Consider the following 17,920-nt stretch of genomic DNA (forward strand, 5'->3'; position numbering starts at 1 on the left):
AGCCTTTCTTATGGTCCAACTTTCACTGCCATACATTGCAACCGGGAAGACCATAGCCTTGACTATACGAACTTTTGTTGACAGGGTGATGTCTCTGCTTTTTAGTGTGCTGTCTAGATTTGCCATTGCTTTCCTCCCCAGGAGCAAGTGTCTTTTAATTTCTTGGCTACAGTCCCCATCTGCAGTGATCTTGGAGCCCAGGAAAATAAAATCTGTCACTACCTACATTTCTTCCCCATCTATTTACCAGGAATTGAGAGGGCCGGATGCCATGATCTTGGTTTTCTTAATGTTAAGTTTCAAGAATAAACTAGAGAACCTTTTTATTTCATTCAGCATACTTCCTTATGCAGAGCATAAAAGGTAAAGGTAAAGGTTCCCCCGCACATGCGTGCTAGTCGTTTCCAACTCTAGGGGCCGGTGCTCATCTCCATTTCAAAGCCAAAGAGCCAGCATTTGTCTGAGGACGTCTCCGTGGTCATGTGGCCGGCATGACGACGCCAAAGGCGCATGGAACGCTGTTACCTTCCCACCGTAGTGGTCCCTATTTTTCTACTTGCATTTTTACATGCTTTCGAACTGCTAGGTTGGCAGAAGCTGGGATGAGTAACAGGCGCTCACTGTTACGCGGCACTCGGGATTCGACCCGCCAAACTGCCGACCTCCTGATCGACAAGCTCAGCATCCTAACAAGCCATAGGTGCTTGAAATCAGGATAGAAATAGAGTTAGTTGTCACTGACAAAAAGGAATCAAGTCAAGATTGGAGATTTTATTCTCGATAATTTGCCCCTACACTTAGCATCAACCCCATTAGACAGTCTGACACAACAAAGAGGCTCATTTCTGAAATAATAAACTCAAGAAATACCTGATTCATTATGATCTAAGTATCTTGTATCATTGAGTAACCACTGTATAATGATTACTGTATTCACGCAACAGTTTTGCTTCCATGTTACGTCGTATAAGTAAGGAAGCATCTGGATCACTTGACAGAATGGGATTCCAGCATCAGATTCCTTCCTGTGAGATGTTGAAAGCTCCACAGAGAATGTGAAGGTAGCAACTAGGACGAAACTAGTAGAACCTTTGTTGCTAACAACGTCTAGGAATGTTCTAGAAGGGTTGCTAAAAGGTGGCAGTTGGAAGCTATGTCCTCTAAGGGCAGCAGCTCACCGTGAACCATCAAGATGACGTACCCCAACCCAGGGGTCCTAAAGGCAGCCATGGGACATTACTTAACAGAAAGTGCTCGGACAGCACTTGAGGCCATGGAACCTGAAGAGGATGTGATAGAAGTAAGAGGGGGAGGAAAAACTGCAGTTGAACCAACTTTTTATTGCAGTGGGACAGTGTTTCTTCTCAACCTTGGCAACTTTTAAGATATGTGGATGCTTCCTAGGGAGGAGTGTCTGACAGCACCAAGGTCACCCAGTTAGCTTCATGCCTAAGATGGGACTAGAACTCCTGAACTCCTGATTTTTAGCCTGATGCCTTAACCGCTACACCAAATTGGCTCTCCGTATAAACTTAGGGCTTATTCTATTTACTAGCTTAGTTCTCCTTTTGGTAAGTAGCTCAGACCAGTCTATGGAGATTCTCAGACATCCAGGTCATAGTTATCCCAAAGATGCTTTTTCAAGAGGCAACTGGACTTACTTGTTTTTCTTTGAAGACGTTCCACTTCTTATCCGAGAAGTTTTTTTCAGATCTGACTGGATGGTGGGGAATGGAAGGATTTATACTCCTGCAGACAGCTGTTCATTATTATTATTATTATTATTATTATTATTATTATTATTATTATTATTATTATTATTATTATTATTATTATTATTATTATTATTATTATTATAGCAAGTTTTTAAAGCTACCTGGAAGCTTATCTGTGTCTTCAGGGTCACCGGAATAGTGCAAATGGGTGTGGAGCCTTCATGGAACTGTTGGGACTGTGTTGTAGACTGGTAGATGATGTCAGATCCCTCCCACTCTGTTGAGAGAGGGCTGTTCATTTTTGACATAGATGGCCTAAAACAGTCAGAGCTGAAGAAGCTTCTTGGATGAGAAGCAAAATGTCTTCAAGAAAAACAAAGTCCAGTTACCTCATGAAAAAGCATCTTTGAGATAGCTCAGACCAGTATTTTTCAACTTCAGAAACTTATAAGATGTATGGAGTTCAATTCACAGAATTCCCCAGCTAGCATATTGCAAGGGAAATGAGGACATTCAGCCACATGTCTTAAAATTGCCAAGATTGAGAAACTGCACTAAGAAGAAAAATTGAATACACGAGTTTAACAGGAACATCTTTTAGCTGCTTCTGCTAAAGAGGACTCAAAAGAAATCCCCAAAGCTTTAGGGTTGATGACCCCTTTTGAGAAGGGTGTCTTGAGTGTGTGAGTGTCTGTGTGTGTAATGGGTGCTGTCACAAAATGCCTGCCATGGCAGCTAGCTATTTAACATGTAACCATTCACTTAAAGACAAGTCAGTAATGTGGCCGTACACAACTTTTAGTTTATAGGAATATTAATGAAGCCTATGTGAGGAAGGAAAGGTGATCTGGTTTTTAACCTTTAATTTTTTTATTGGTAAGGTAAAGGTTCCCCCGCACATGCATGCTAGTCGTTTCCGACTCTAGGGGCCGGTGCTCATCTCCGTTTCAAAGCCGAAGAGCCAGCGCTTGTCCAAGGACGTCTCCATGGTCATGTGGCCGGCATGACTAGACGCCAAAGGCGCATGGAACGCTGTTACCTTCCCACCGTAGTGGTCCCTGTTTTTCTACTTGCATTTTTACGTGCTTTCGAACTGCTAGGTTGGCAGAAGCTGGGACAAGTAACAGGCGCTCACTCTGTTACGCGGCACTTGGGATTCGACTCGCCAAACTGCCGACTTTCTGATCGACAAGCTCAGCGTCCTAACCCACTGAGCCACCACGTCCCAATTACTTGCTTACATGAATATAAAAAAAGGTGGAATTTTTTGGGCATATTTTACTTGATAACATTAATCCTTCCCAGCTCTATTATGAAATTGGTGGTTTGAGCTGTTTTTGTTTGGGGAGTAAGAAACTAGTCCTGCCTCTATAGTTTTTATTGGTAGATTGTAGCAATTATGATGTACAACTAAAATATAGCACTGCTAATATGATCAAAAAGAATATACAGCGTAGTAAGTAAATAAGTGATGTTTGAAGAAACTAAAGATAAATAATGAAATATAAAAGAACCCACAGAAACTGAATAAATAAGAAACACCAATATAGAACAAGCTCAATCCTTTAATATATTAAATCTAACCAGATAGGCCATCTATTATTCCATCTTCTGGTTTAATGCAGTATATTTCTGTACAATGATATTTATGTAATATACTTCATTTCTCATATTGAGGGGTGCTGTATTGATACATTTTAGATTTTATGCTTATTTCTTTAATTAAAACAACTGAACAGGTTTAAAAATTAGATGAGCCTTGGCGTCTGTCAGAAGCCAAGCAAGGTGTCTGTAAATTCTGCTGAAATATTTATTTATGTAAAAGGCATAAATATAATGGGATTTACTTGGACTAGGAAATAAAGATTATTTTCCCCCAGACAAATAGGGCATGTTAAGAAATATGTAAAAATAATCAAAACTTATAAAGTCCCAATAGCCAAGTTAATGTATGACAAGGAAAAATTGGTTTCTCTCTGAGCTTCTTGGAGAAAAGATGAATGAAATGGGGAAAATGCAGTAAATACAGTTGTGTTCTGAAAATTTGTGGAGCCTAGAGGCTGTGGGAGCCTGGATGGGGGACAACAGGCTTCAAATGAACCCTGGTAAGAGGGAGTGGCTGTAGGTATGCAGAGCCTGGGGATCCAGAGGCTTATCATCTTTAGTTGCTGGTGATGACCTATAAAGCCCTACATGGCTTGGGTCCGGGATATCTGAGGGAACACCTGCTGCCGGCATCAAGTTCCCTTCGTCCAGTGCGCTCCCACAGGGAGGGTCTGCTCAGGGTGCCACCGGTAAGAGATTGCCGGCGGGTAACACCCAGGGATAGGGCCTTCTCTGTGGGGGCGCCTGCCCTTTGGAACCAGCTGCCAGTGGAGCTGAGGACTGCCCCCGACCTCTGTTCGTTCCGCCGGGGCCTGAAGACCTGGCTCTTCGAGCTCTCTGGCCCAGGCTGAGGACTAATTTATTTTAATTGGGGTTTTATTTATACAGGGATAAATTTAATCTTTTTTAAATTTGGTTTTTAACTTTTGTATTTTTGGTTTTTAATTACCCTGTAAACCACCCTGAGTCCCTAGGGAAAGGGCGGTATATAAATGTAATAAAATAAATAAATAAATAAATAGTTCTGGATGGGGTGGCACTACCTCAACTAAATCCAGTGTGCAACTTGGGGGTTCTCCTAGATTCATGACTCCTGCTTGAAGAGCAGGTGGCAGTCATGGATTGTAGACCCTTCACACCACTTTGTGCAGTGCACCAATTGTACTCTTTTCTAGATGTGAGGCTCTGCGCTTAGCTCTTGTCACTGCGTTTTTATGTGTTTGTCAGCTAAGCACGTTGCAGTCTGCTCTTTGCCAGCTGTGCTGTTATCTTATCATTGTAACCATGGTGAGTGTCACATGTTCAACCATGTTTTGGTTTCATGTCTGGCTCTACTACCGTGCGCATGTCCAAACAAAAAGTTTTTTTAAGTTGTTTTTTTCTCTCTGTGCTGTCTGGTGAGATAGAGCATGTAGTCAGTTAAGTGTTTTTCTTTGTTTTTTTCTGATTAAAGTTTTTACAGTAGAATACGTTTCGGGTTTTCTTTCTTTTACCTGTTGTGCACCATGCGTCAAATGAACCACGGTTCATCGGCCTCTGATAAGGAGTTTTTGATTTACTCCTTTGACAGCTCTCTACATGGGCTACCCTTGAAGAGCATTCGGAAGGTACAATTGATCCCGAATGCAATGGTGCAGACAGTTTTGAAGGCCCCTAGGAGGACACATCCAAGAGTATTATTATGCATGTGGCATAACACATAATTGTTGAATGCTTGTGGGTTTTATTTTGATGTAAGCTGCTCAGAGTCAACAGAACCACAAGATTGGTGACAAATAAATTTGATAAACAAACAAGCAAGAAAACAAACAAAACCTGTCTTGGAAGGGGAGACCAAATCAAAACTAATGGATCAAATCTTGTGCATATTCTTGGAGATCTTAAAAAGCTACTGAAGCAAATTACTGCTGCTTGTTGAGTTATGCAAAACAGATAATGAATAACATGCTTCCTTTGTGGTTTTTTTTTTCTTCTAGTTGGGTCCTGGGAAACAAATGCCAGTTGTGGGACCCAACCAAATTCTGGACATGCCACTTTTCATGAAGATCCCATTTCTGCCTGGCTCCAATACCATGTTCTACAGAGCAAGCTTGGGTGAAAAGGTGAAGAGAGACTATCTCAGTTCTGCTTTCCGTGAAATGTTGTGGACACAAAACACGAAATAATGGAACAAGAAACCGTTTTTATGGGGCATTTTGCATAAAAACTTGTAGAAGTGTCCCAGTGTTATTTTTTAAAAAACTGAAACCATCCCGAGAAAGAAATTCAGAAATAGAAGTGGGAAAGAACCCTTAATTTTTCTGATTCCTGGCACTTTCTCTTGAAGCTACCTTTCTTAGTAAAAACCAGTGTGGGAATACTCTATCTATCTAGCTATCTAGCTATCTTATCCACCCACCCACCTACCTACCTACCTACCTACTGTATAGCTAGCTAGCTATTTATCTATCTATCCACCCGCCCACCCACCCATCTAGCTATCTACCCACCCATCCATCTATCTATCTATCTATCTATCTATCTATCTATCTATCTATCTATCTATCTATCTATCTACATCTATCTGTCTGTCTGTCCGTCCACCCACCCACCCACCCACCTACCTACCTACCTACCTACCTACATCTATCTATCTATCTATCTATCTATCTATCTATCTATCTATCTATCTATCTATCTATCTATCATCTATTTCTAAATCATCCATCTCCCTCAAAGAAGGACTCTTTGGCATAGTTCTATATGTAATTTTTTTTCATAGGCTCTTTCCTAGCATAACATTTCCTAATACTTCTTAGTGACTTCTCAAGCCACTGATAGATTAGACATGGTGCTTTCCCCAGAGGGGAATCCCAATAAGTTCTGAGGGATGCTTTCTTTCTTTGTTCTCATCAAACTTTTATGTTTCTTTCAGCTTTATCAGCCATCAGCTACTTTTGATCTGAGTGATCCGTACTGTAAGATCATGGCCCCCGAATACAAAAGTCTTCATGACCCCCACTTGCGTGCTTACTATAAGCGTAAAGACAATCTCCGAAGACTGAAAAAGTCTGGCCTGATCACTGACAAAAACAAAGTAAGTTTGTTTCCATTGTGCAATAACTATTAAAGTTATTAAAGCAACAATCAGTAACATGGTAGAAGAAAAATTAGACCCTGAACTAAATAACAGTCTTATTCCGAAGTCTATTTGTGATGTTAAATACAAACTTTGAACTTGGAGCTGCTATCAGAGTGGGTGCCTTCAATGTCTATATATTTTTTTGGAAAAATAGACTTTTCTTGTCAAGACACAAGGACCTAACTCTTGGAAAATTCTCCAGAGAGTCTCAAATTGGACCTTGTGTAGGATTCATTGCAATAATCTTGCAAACAGATGCGGAAAGCATGCCAACACATCCAAGTCTATTTTTCCCCAATTCTGACATACTCAACAGGTATTCATGGCTTACAGATTGAAAACAATATGTACACTGATGCTTAGTTATTTGCAGGCATTTTGTCCATGTCTCTTATTCATATCACTTATGCTCAGCACAAGCGACCAGCACAGTTGTGGCTTCTGCTGAGCACTTTATGGATTTTGGTATGTTTTTACTGAATGATTTTGAAAAACAACATGTTTTAATCAAAGTTATTTTCTTTTAATGTTAGATGTATGGATATATTTCACATTGGTTTCAGATATTTTAAATTTGACTCAGAATGCCATGCAAGTACATAAACGGGTGGGGACGTATTCATTCACCTTTTCAACGAACTTTTCTTCATTCTGCATTCTGCATTTCAGCTCAATTCCCTTTCCCTTTCCCTTTTTTGATCGTTGAATGATTCATGTCAATTTGCACAAAAATGAAGATTGCTGCCTTTAAAAGGAGTATCCAACTCTAGAGCTAATGTCTTAAGCCACAATAAGTTCTATTCTCTATATTAGCATCCTGGGGGGAAAACCCTAATGCCTTTCAGTGGTATGGGACTCCCGAACAGAACATTTGATAAACTTAATGACCCCTCAATCTCTAACAATCTGTGACATAACAATGCATATAATCATAATTGTTGCAAATACTAAATGACATTTGGCATATCTGAATAGTCCATTAAAAATATAAGTCCATTGTTATAGTAGCACATCTGTAAAGCTGTTCATGAACTTTATCACATAGCTATGCCTTAAGCTACTAGTGTAAATATATAGTATTAACATATTCTGATTCCAGAATATGATTCAGATGCTTGGCAACTGACTTACATTTATGACGGCTGCAGTGTTCTGAGGGTCACATGATCACCATTTGCAGCCTTCTGATAAGCAAAGTCATTGTGGAAGCCAGATTCCAGAATATGATTCTATGCACTATTAGATGGTTTAAATTCCAATTAAACCTAACCACAGTTAGTCCTTGACCACAATTGAACCCAAAATTTCCATTGTTAGGTGAGACAATTGTTGAGTGAGTTTTGTTCAATTTTTCAACCTGTCTTGCCACAGTTAAGTTGTTAAATTAGTAACACAATTGTTAAATGAATCTGGCTTCCCCATTAACTTTGCTTTTCAGAAGGTTGCAAAAAGTGATCACTGGGACACTGCAGCCATGATAAATATAAGTCAGTTGCTAAGCATCCAAATTTTGATCATGTGACCAGAGAATGCTGAAATGGTCATAAGTGTGAAAAATGTCATAAATGTGACAAACATTCATAAGGGTGAAAAATGGTCATGTCACTTTTTTCAGTGCCATTGTATCACTAAACAAGTGGTTGTAAGTCAAGGACTATCTGTATTTTCAAGGTCAGAGTTTAATAAAGAAATACTTAAAATGATACACCTTTTTCAGACATTTTGGGAATATTTATTTTCAGTATGTTGTTGTTGTTAGCTGCGAAGTCGTGTCCGACCCATCGCGACCCTATGGACAACATTCCTCCAGGCCTTCCTGTCCTCTACCATCTTCTGGAGTCCATTTAAGCTCACGCCTACTGCTTCAGTGACTCCATCCAGCCACCTCATTCTCTGTCGTCCCCTTCTTCTATTGCCCTCGATCTTCCCCAGCATTAGGCTCTTCTCCAGGGAGTCCTTCCTTCTCATTAGGTGGCCAAAGTACTTGAGTTTTAGCTTCAGGATCTGGCCTTCTAAAGAGCAGTCAGGATTGATCTCCTCTAGGACTGACCGGTTTGATCGCCTTGCAGTCCAAGGGACTCGCAGGAGTCTTCTCCAGCACCACAGTTCAAAGGCCTCAATTCTTTGGCGCTCAGCCTTTCTTATGGTCCAACTTTCACTACCATACATTGCAACTGGAAAGACCATAGCCTTGACTATACGCACTTTTGTTGACAGGGTGATGTCTCTGCTTTTTAGTGTGCTGTCTAGATTTGCCATGGCTTTCCTCCCCAGGAGCAAGCGTCTTTTAATTTCTTGGCTACAGTCCCCATCTGCAGTGATCTTGGAGCCCAGGAAAATAAAATCTGTCACTACCTCCATTTCTTCCCCATCTATTTGCCAGGAATTGAGAGGGCCAGATGCCATGATCTTGGTTTTCTTAATGTTAAGTTTCAACCCAAGTTTTGCACTCTCCTTCTTCACCTGCAACAAGAGGCTCTTTAGTTCTTCTTCACTTTCTGCCATTAGAGTGGTATCATCTGCGTATCTTAGGTTGTTGATATTTCTTCCGGCAATCTTAATTCCAACTTTTGATTCATCTAGCCCTGCCTTTCTCATGATGTGCTCTGCATATAAGTTAAATAGGCAGGGCGACAGTATACAGCCTTGCCGGACTCCTTTCCCAATTTTGAACCAATCAGTGGTTCCGTGTCCAGTTCTCACTGTTGCTTCTTGACCCGCATATAGGTTTCTCAAGAGACAAATAAGATGGTCTGGTATGCCCATCTCTTTAAGAACTTGCCACAGTTTGTTATGATCCACACAATCAAAGGCTTTAGCATAGTCAATGAAGCAGAAGTAGATGTTTTTCTGGAACTCCCTAGCTTTCTCCATGATCCAGCGTATGTTGGCAATTTGATCTCTAGTTCCTCTGCCTCTTCGAAATCCTGCCTGCACTTCTGGTAGTTCTCGATCCACATACTGCTGAAGTCTAGCTTGTAGGATTTTAAGCATGACTTTACTAGCATGAGAAATGAGTGCAATGGTGCGATAGTTTGAACATTCTTTGGCACTGCCTTTCTTAGGAATTGGAATGTAAACTGATCTTTTCCAATCCTGTGGCCACTGTTGAGTTTTCCAAATTTGCTGGCAAATTGAGTGTAGCACTTTTACTGCATTGTCTTTTAAGATTTTGAATAGCTCAGCTGGAATACTGTCACCTCCACTAGCTTTGTTGTTGCTCAGCTGTTCTAAGGCCCACTTCACTTCACATTCTAGGATGTCTGGCTCGAGGTCAGTGACCACCTCATTGTGATTATCAGGGACGTTAAGCTCATTCTTGTATAGTTCTTCTGTGTAATTTTGCCACCTCTTCTTAATCTCTTCTGCCTCTGTTAGGTCCCTGCCATTTTGGTCCTTTATCATGCCCATTTTTGCATTAAACGTTCCCTTCATTTCTCCAATTTTCTTGAAAAGATCTCTGGTCCTCCCTATTCTATTGTTTTCTTCTATTTCTTTGCACTGTTCATTTAAGAAGGCATTCTTATCTCTTCTAGGTATTCTCTGGAATTCTGCATTCAATTGGGTGTATCTTTCTTTTTCTCCTTTGCCTTTCGCTTCCCTCCTTTCCTCAGCTATTTGCAAAGCTTCCTCAGACAGCCATTTTGCTTTCTTGCATTTCTTTTTCTTTGGGATGGTTTTGGTTGCTACCTGTTGTACAATGTCACGAACCTCTGTCCATAGTTCTTCAGGCACTCTGTCTATCAGATCTAATTCCTTAAATCTATTTGTCACCTCTACTGTATATTCAACAGGGATATGATTTAATTCATACCTGACTGGCCTAGTGCTTTTCCCTACTTTCTTCAGTTTAAGCCTAAACTTTGCAAGGAGAAGCTCATGGTCTGAGCCACAGTCAGCTCCTGGTCTTGTTTTTACTGACTGTATAGAGCTTCTCCATCTTTGGCTGCAGAGCATATAGTCAATCTGATTTCTAGTATATTTTTAGTATATATTTCTGATTTCTAGTATATTTCTAGTATATATTTTCAGTATATTCTGCATTTATTAGTATACATACATTAAATAAGTATAATGACATATTTCCTAATCACGGTCAATTTCCAATACTAATGATGGTGCCTAGAACACCTCATGAAACTCCTCTGGAATCTCTCATTGGACTAGGACAGGGGTAGGCAACCTCGGCTCTTTTATGACTCATGGACTTCAACTCCCAGAATTCCTGAGCCAGCTATGCTGGCTCAGGAATTCTGGGAGTTGAAGTCCATGAGTCATAAAAGAGCCGAGGTTGCCTACCCCTGGACTAGGAAGTAGAGAGAGGCACACAAAATATATTAAGAAAATAAGACTGACATTTTAGACAAACACATTAAATGTATTTCTCAGAAGCAAGACCTAGATACATTTTGGATTAGGTTTCTCCTTTTGTGTTTCTGATGTTGCTGCAATGATAAGCATTAAACTGGCTTGGTAAGCTTCTCAATGCAAGCTGCTACACCTTTTGTTACTTAGGTTGTGTGCACCCTGAAGGAATTTAATGAATATAGACAGTATTTGACCACCCGCAAGCTGGAGTTTGAAAAACACTACCTAAGAGAACAAGTAAGTTCTGGAACCCCTTGAAGTTTCCTCCTATGCTAACAAGAATATTGCAAATATAATTTCTTGTTTTAGTATCCATTGAATATGTACTGTTCAGAAAATCTAGCTGGTATGGAGCACAGGAAGAGTGTGGCTGGATCAAGCCCACAGTTCATCTGATCCTACTTTCTAGATGCATTTGGGAACCTCATCACCTTTGACTAAATAGCAATACTCATTTCTGACTTCTGCGGGTTATCTAGAAACTAATATATAGAGCATGCTGCCTATAATTCAAAACTTAATAAACAGCTATCAGTATTAGTAGTCATTGAAGATCAGATAAATCTGTTCATTTTAAAATCACCCAAATTGGTTGTTTTCATCACTCATGCTGGTAGGGATTTCTGCAGTTAAACTGTGCATTGCATGGAAGGTAGTTAGTAGGTTGCGATCTTGGTGTGGGTATAGAGATGTCTTTCTATTTTCAAAGACAAAAGTATCATTTGTAGACCCAAAGATGCTTTTTCATGAGGCAACTGGACTTTCTTGTTCTTTCTTGGAATATGTTTTGCTTCTTATCCAAGAAGCTTCTTCAGCTCTGACTGGATGGTGGGGAATGGAAGGATTTATACTCCTTGCAGACAGTTGGTCATTTGCATTCCTTTAGAGAGTCGTTGAGGCCACCTGGAGGCTTATCTGTGTCATCAGGGTCACCTGAGTAGTGCAAATGGGTGTGGAGCCTTCTTGGAACTGCTGAATGGACTGTGTGGAGACTGGAGATAAATGAGAGAGGGCTGTTCTGTTGAGAGAGGGCTGTTCAATTTTGACATAGATGGCCTCTTTGACGCCTCTTTCAAACCAGCAGTCCTCTCTGTCCAAAACATGAACTTTGCTGTCTTTGAAAGAGTGGCTTTTGTCTTTTAAATGCAGATGGACTACTGAATCTTGTTCTGATGGGTTTGTTCTATGTTGTGCTATGTGTTTAGTTCTTAGCAATATTGTTTAAGCTATGGGGACTTTCTGATTCTAATCTGAAGGAATTACACCATAAAGGTTCCTTGTTCCCAAGTCAGGCTATTATGTGGTATTATCATAATGTCAAAATGGTGGCAGCATCTTGCACAAACTCTTAATTTCATCGCACACTTTTTGTTTCCTACCTGATTTCCAGAAAATGCTGGAGAAACAAATCACCAAGCTGCAAGACACTCATGTTCTTCCAGAGGCTGCAGAAACCTCAAAATACCGAGACTGGCTGTTGAAAGAAGAAAGACCTACAATACAGGAGCAAGAAACTGTAATGAGGAACAGGTAAAGAACGCAACAGAGAGGATGGGCATTTGTACATACAGTTCTCTTTTCCCATACTTTGCTGAGTTCCCTGAGCAAATGTTGCCCAAGGTAATTGTGTCAATTTGCTTAATCGTAGAGCCGATCATGGATAATTGCTTGAAATGAACTTGTGCTGGGAATCAGCATTCTGGCATCGCATCTCTTTCTAGGGGCATTAATATTATTCTTTCTTTTCTTTTTTTGCAACCTTTTTTGCACCTCTATGCAGGAAACTGTATCTTGTGTGTTTTGGTCTGTGTAGGAAAATCCCCATCCCTTTCCCATTTCCAGTCTGTTAAGTCGGGTTCACGGATCAATGAGACGCAGGTGTTGGTGTGTGTATAATCTTTATTGGAGGTAGCGTAGTCTGAACTGCCAGACAACGGTTACCTGGGCATGCTTTATACCTGCCCAGGTGAATGCCTGACCAATAGGTTTGAAACCTGGTTTCCCGCCGGCCAGGCAGCCAATCCCTTTAAATCCGGCTTTCCCGCCAAACGTAGTTCCTGCACGGAGCTGTCCAGCTCTGCGCTTCCTGATGCAGCTGCTACACGTGTATGCCAGCCCAGCATACACTACACCGTCTTATCATAGAACCACAGGCTCTTGTAGTCCAATCCCTGCAGCAACCCTCAGTCCATTGCAGGTGAACGGCTGCCTGATGTTTGTTTGAGAGCCTCCAGTAATAGATCACCTGCAACTCTGGGAGCAAGGCTATTCCACTGCTTCATAATTCTTATAGCCAGGAAATTCGTCCGTATTTTGAGTTTGGATCTCTCTCTGTAAAGCTAAGGTTCTTTTCCTACCTTCAGGCAGTGCATACAATGAATTCCCAGTCCTTCTCTGTGACCATCCTTTAAGTATTGGACAACTGCTATCGTGTCTCCTCTTAGCTTTCTCTTCTTTGCACTACGTATACACAGTTCTTATCACCATTGTTCTCTTTTTTGAATAATAATTTTTATTAAAGTTTACAAATACAAAGCTAAAAAACACAAACTAAGAAAAATATAAAAAGTATAAAAAAATAACAAGTACAGAGAAAAGGAAAGAATAAGGAATAAAGATATATAACTTACTTTCCCCCTTCATCAAAAGAAGTACAAACGCATCCCCATCTCTGATATTTCAACAAAAGAGCTCTTCTTTCCATGTATCGTCTTTTCTCTTATCAACAAACAAACAAACAAACAAACAAAGCCTCAGCCATTCAATTCTAATTACTAGCCAATGCATTTGGAAAAGGGGGCATAGCAAAATTAGAATGATAAACCGATACCTTTGAATCAAAGCAACACCGTTTAGCAATGACTTGGTAGTAAAACTATAGATACAAAACAGAGCCCAGCAATGGTATAGCAAAGAATTACTTTCTGATTTAAGGAGAGCTAGATAGTGCTTAAGGGACGCGGTGGCTCAGTCGGTTAGGACGCTGAGCTTGTCGATCAGAAGGTTGGCAGTTTGGCGGGTCGAATCCCGAGTGCCGCGTAGCAGAGTGAGCGCCTGTTACTCGTCCCAGCTTCTGCCAACCTAGCAGTTTGAAAGCACATAAAAATGCAAGTAGAAAAATAGGGACCACTGCGGTGGGAAGGTAACAGCGTTCCGTGCGCCTTTGGTGTCTAGTCATGCCGGCCAACATGACCACGGAGACGTCCTCGGACAAGCGCTGGCTCTTCGGCTTTGAAACACAGATGAGCACCGGCCCCTAGAGTCAGAAACGACTAGCACACATGTGCGGGGGAAACTTTACCTTTACCTTTTTAGATAGTGCTTAGAAGTGCAGAAAGGCTAGAACCATAAATATTTGTGAAGGTAATCACGGTGTTGTATTAACAAGGTAAAAGTCAAAAGAATAGTTTCAAATCTCAGACTTGAGGGCTGCTTAGAGGATATGATAATTGATACGACACCTTTGTTTTAAGTCCCTCTTAGTCCCCCAAGGCAGTATTTTACAACCTTAGCAACTCTAAGATATGTGGACTTCAGATCCCAAAATTCCCCAGCCAGTATGGGGAATTCCAGCCAGAATTCCGGAAGTTGAAGCCCACATATTTTAAAGTGGCCAACACTGGGAAACACTTTCTTAAGGGGACAGGATGAACACTCTTTGTCTTCCTTTCTACCAGCTTCAGAGTACAGCAACACCATGGAGTAGTCATGGGTTGGTTTTAAACTGATGAATAATGGGAAATAATGTTAAGTATAAGTAACACCAGCTGCCTGCAATTAGTGCAGGTTCGCATCCCACCAGGCTCAAGGTTGACTCAGCCTTCCATCCTTCCGAGGTAGGTAAAATGAGGACCCAGATTGTTGGGGGCAATTAAGCTGACTTTGTAATAATGCCGCTTGGGGGGTGTATGAAAGCCCTAATAAGCAGGCATATACATAGAATGAAGGCTACTGCTAAGCTTGTAAGCCGCCCTGAGTCTTCGGAGAAGGGCGGGATATAAATGGAATTAAAATAAAAAATAAAATAAAAATGTTGTTGTGGAAAGGAGTTTCCGCTGGTGACCAGCACAAAGGGTAGATACTGTATATATATATTTTCTGTTATATTATGCAGAAAATAGAATTATCTTTCCAGACAAGCCCCTAGCACATTTTTTTGGCAACCATTAGGCTCAGTGCTGCCTTAACCTGATATTTTTAAAATAAAAATAATCTTAAAAAATACAGTTAAAGCATTGGCTTCAAGCATCGCCTTAGGTCAAGGGTAGGCAACCTCAGCTCTTTCATGACTCATGGACTTCAACTCCCAGAGGTCCATGAGTCATAAAAGAGCCGAGGTTGCCTACCCCTGCCTTAGGTGGATGTTTACAGGCCAACCCATTTTTTGAGCCAGGCTTGCCTGATCTGGAAAAGAAAATTGTGAACTGAGCAACTATTGGGGAGTAGAGAGGGAGCCAATGATGATTGGTCAGAGGGCTGCTGTTTTTTTTTTTTTTAATTACATTTATATCCCGCCCTTCTCCGAAGACTCAGGGCGGCTTACAAGCTTAGCAGTAGCCTTCATTCTATGTATATGCCTGCTTGTTAGGGCTTTCACACACGCCCCCCAAGCGGCATTATTACAAAGTCAGCTTATTGCCCCCAACAATCTGGGTCCTCATTTTACCTACCTCGGAAGGATGGAAGGCTGAGTCAACCTTGAGCCTGGTGGGATGCGAACCTGCACTAATTGCAGGCAGCTGGTGTTACTTAAGGAGGCATTAGCCCACTGCTCCACCAAGGCTCTTTTGGGATATATCTCTCAATATGTTGTCCATGTTCCAATCTGCCCACTTACGGTGAACGTTTGTGGGGTCCTTGGTGCACTGATATGTCACCTAGTTCACCTAGTTCGGTAGTGATATGTCTAGAAGAACACAACCAAGTTCAAAGAGCACCAATGACCCTACAGTCTTGATAAGCTACAAATTTTCTCTTCTGTTGGTATCTGTCAGCCCTGCAAGGTGGACCAGATCAAGAAAAAGACCCAATGTAGACCTGACACTACTTTTAAGATTGAATATAGTAACAAAATCTGGCAAGTACGAATCTGCTTCCCCTTCTCCTTTTCTTATATATCATGTGAATTAAGGATTGTCTATCTGAGAGATTTATGCAACTCTCCCTCCTCATACAGGTTTAAAAAATGTTTATCTGCTCGTTGCCATAGTAACTGATACACCCTCCCTCATCTTCTTTACTCTCTACCGCGGCCCAGGAATATATTCCAAAATCTAAGAGAAGGGAATGTAGGTTGAATCTCAGATGGGCATTACTACACTTTTAATTCTTCATATTTCTTTTCTAAAAAATAAAGGTATTTAGAGCTACTCAGCCAAGAACTGGAAAAACTTGAAGAGCTTGCTGAAGAGAACCGCCGCCTCAGCTTGGCTCAAGATGACAAAAAGAAGCAGGGGGCTGAGAAGAGAAAGCAGCTTCTGCTTCGTAAGAAAATGGAAGAGGTAATATGTCTGGGGCAGAAGGGAATAGGAAAAGGTCATATACCAGCCATGCTGAATGTTGGATGTTTTATGGCATTGCATATGCATTCAATGTTTGTTTTTAAGACTGCTTTTTAAGGAAATCCTTATTGCCTTATCAAATGGAATAACTTAGCCTACAAAATTCCATAATTCACCAATGATTTATGTTTTCCAAAAGATAGCCATGTTTTCCTTTGGAACAAAAATTACCTTGAAGAGATTTGTGGCACCCTAACTTACTGCTTTTAAAAATACTATGCTCTGAAGCACAAAAGCTTGTGATAAAAACAAAAGCGGCTAGTCTTAAAAGAGCCACTATCCCCCTTTTTTCAAATGACTTTAAGTGTGGGTGTTCTTATAGACAAACCATCTCAATGTCCTTTGCTCTACTCATTGCCTTGGAGTCGGGCAATGATGGTGAACCTCTTGGGCTTTGTGTGTCAAAAATATGGAAAATGCCTACCTTGACTTTGTTGACATGTCACCCGGCCTCCAAACAAAAGAGAAACAATTCTCTATCTCTACCCCGCTACCCCATCTAGGCCACCCTTGGAACAATGGCACTAGGCATCAGCACTGAGGCTGCTCCACCTTGCACGGGGCCTTCGTTCTTGAAGCAGAAAATGTTCTTGTGTGGCCTCTCAGCCTCCCAAAACCACTTGAAAACCACTCCGTTCTCATGCAATTTTCAGAGGCTGCAGAGCCACACAAGAACACATCCCTCTTGCATGATTTTCAGAGGGTCCACAGGCCACACATATTCGTATGGCCTCTGTAGCCTCCACAATGGGGCATGCTTTCAAGAAGAGTTGTTATTGATGGACATACCCAAAATATCATGGTGTGTCATTGGTTTGCCATCGCTGGTGTTGAGGATTGGGAAGATCTGATGTTTTTCTTCCTTGTAACCATGGATTTTTCTCTGTGAAAAGCCTAGTGACCTGGGGGATTAACATTAGGAGCACATTTAATAATAATAATAATAATAAGTTGGAAGGGACCTTGGAGGTCATCTAGTCCAACCCCCTGCTCAGGCAGGAAACCCTATACCATTTCAGACAAATGGCTGTCCAGTCTCTTCTTAAAAACTTCCAGTGTTGGAGCATTCACCACTTTTGGAGGCAGGTTGTTCCACTGGTTAGTTGTTCTAACTGTCAGGAAGTTTCTCCTTAGTTCTAGGTTGCTTCTCTCCTTGACTAGTTTCCATCCATTGCCAACATGATTGGTTGCTTGCCAGATTGTTCATCACTTTTCACTCTGGCTCTGCTAACATTTTTTATTTAAATAACAAATAAACCCTTTCAGGATGTGGCTAATGATGGATCCTCCTTGGTTTCAGAGTTATGGTCTCTTCAGTTAAGAGAGTGCTCAAACGTAGAACAATACATATTTTTAAAAATAAGCAAAAGTAGTAATATGCAAATTTTAAACAAAAGGAAAATTATGGAGCTATATTCAAGTCTTGCAATACCACTGTTCTAGGTAGATCAAAGATACCCTAGCCACAATCCTATACAGATTAGAAATTGCATGTTATTCATCAAGTCCTAAATTTCTATCCAGACTACGGTATGTGGGACTTATAAACC

General features: G+C 40.9%; 1 protein-coding gene across 1 annotated transcript in view; it reads left to right on the top strand.

Moving 5' to 3' along the window:
- Window positions 1–1,192: 1,192 nt before the first annotated feature.
- Window positions 1,193–17,920, top strand: part of FSIP2 (fibrous sheath interacting protein 2) — a gene marked incomplete at its 5' end in the record, with an annotated part of 73,441 nt that continues 56,713 nt past the window's right edge. Inside the window, 6 exons of the mRNA XM_083379458.1 lie at window positions 1,193–1,300; window positions 5,297–5,422; window positions 6,235–6,396; window positions 10,957–11,046; window positions 12,200–12,339; window positions 16,166–16,310. Coding sequence (XP_083235584.1) covers window positions 1,193–1,300; window positions 5,297–5,422; window positions 6,235–6,396; window positions 10,957–11,046; window positions 12,200–12,339; window positions 16,166–16,310 — 771 coding nt within the window. The remainder of the gene's footprint in view (window positions 1,301–5,296; window positions 5,423–6,234; window positions 6,397–10,956; window positions 11,047–12,199; window positions 12,340–16,165; window positions 16,311–17,920) is intronic.

The sequence above is a fragment of the Vipera ursinii genome (assembly GCF_947247035.1).
Source record: "Vipera ursinii genome assembly, chromosome: 1".
Classification (NCBI taxonomy): Eukaryota; Metazoa; Chordata; class Lepidosauria; order Squamata; family Viperidae; genus Vipera; species Vipera ursinii.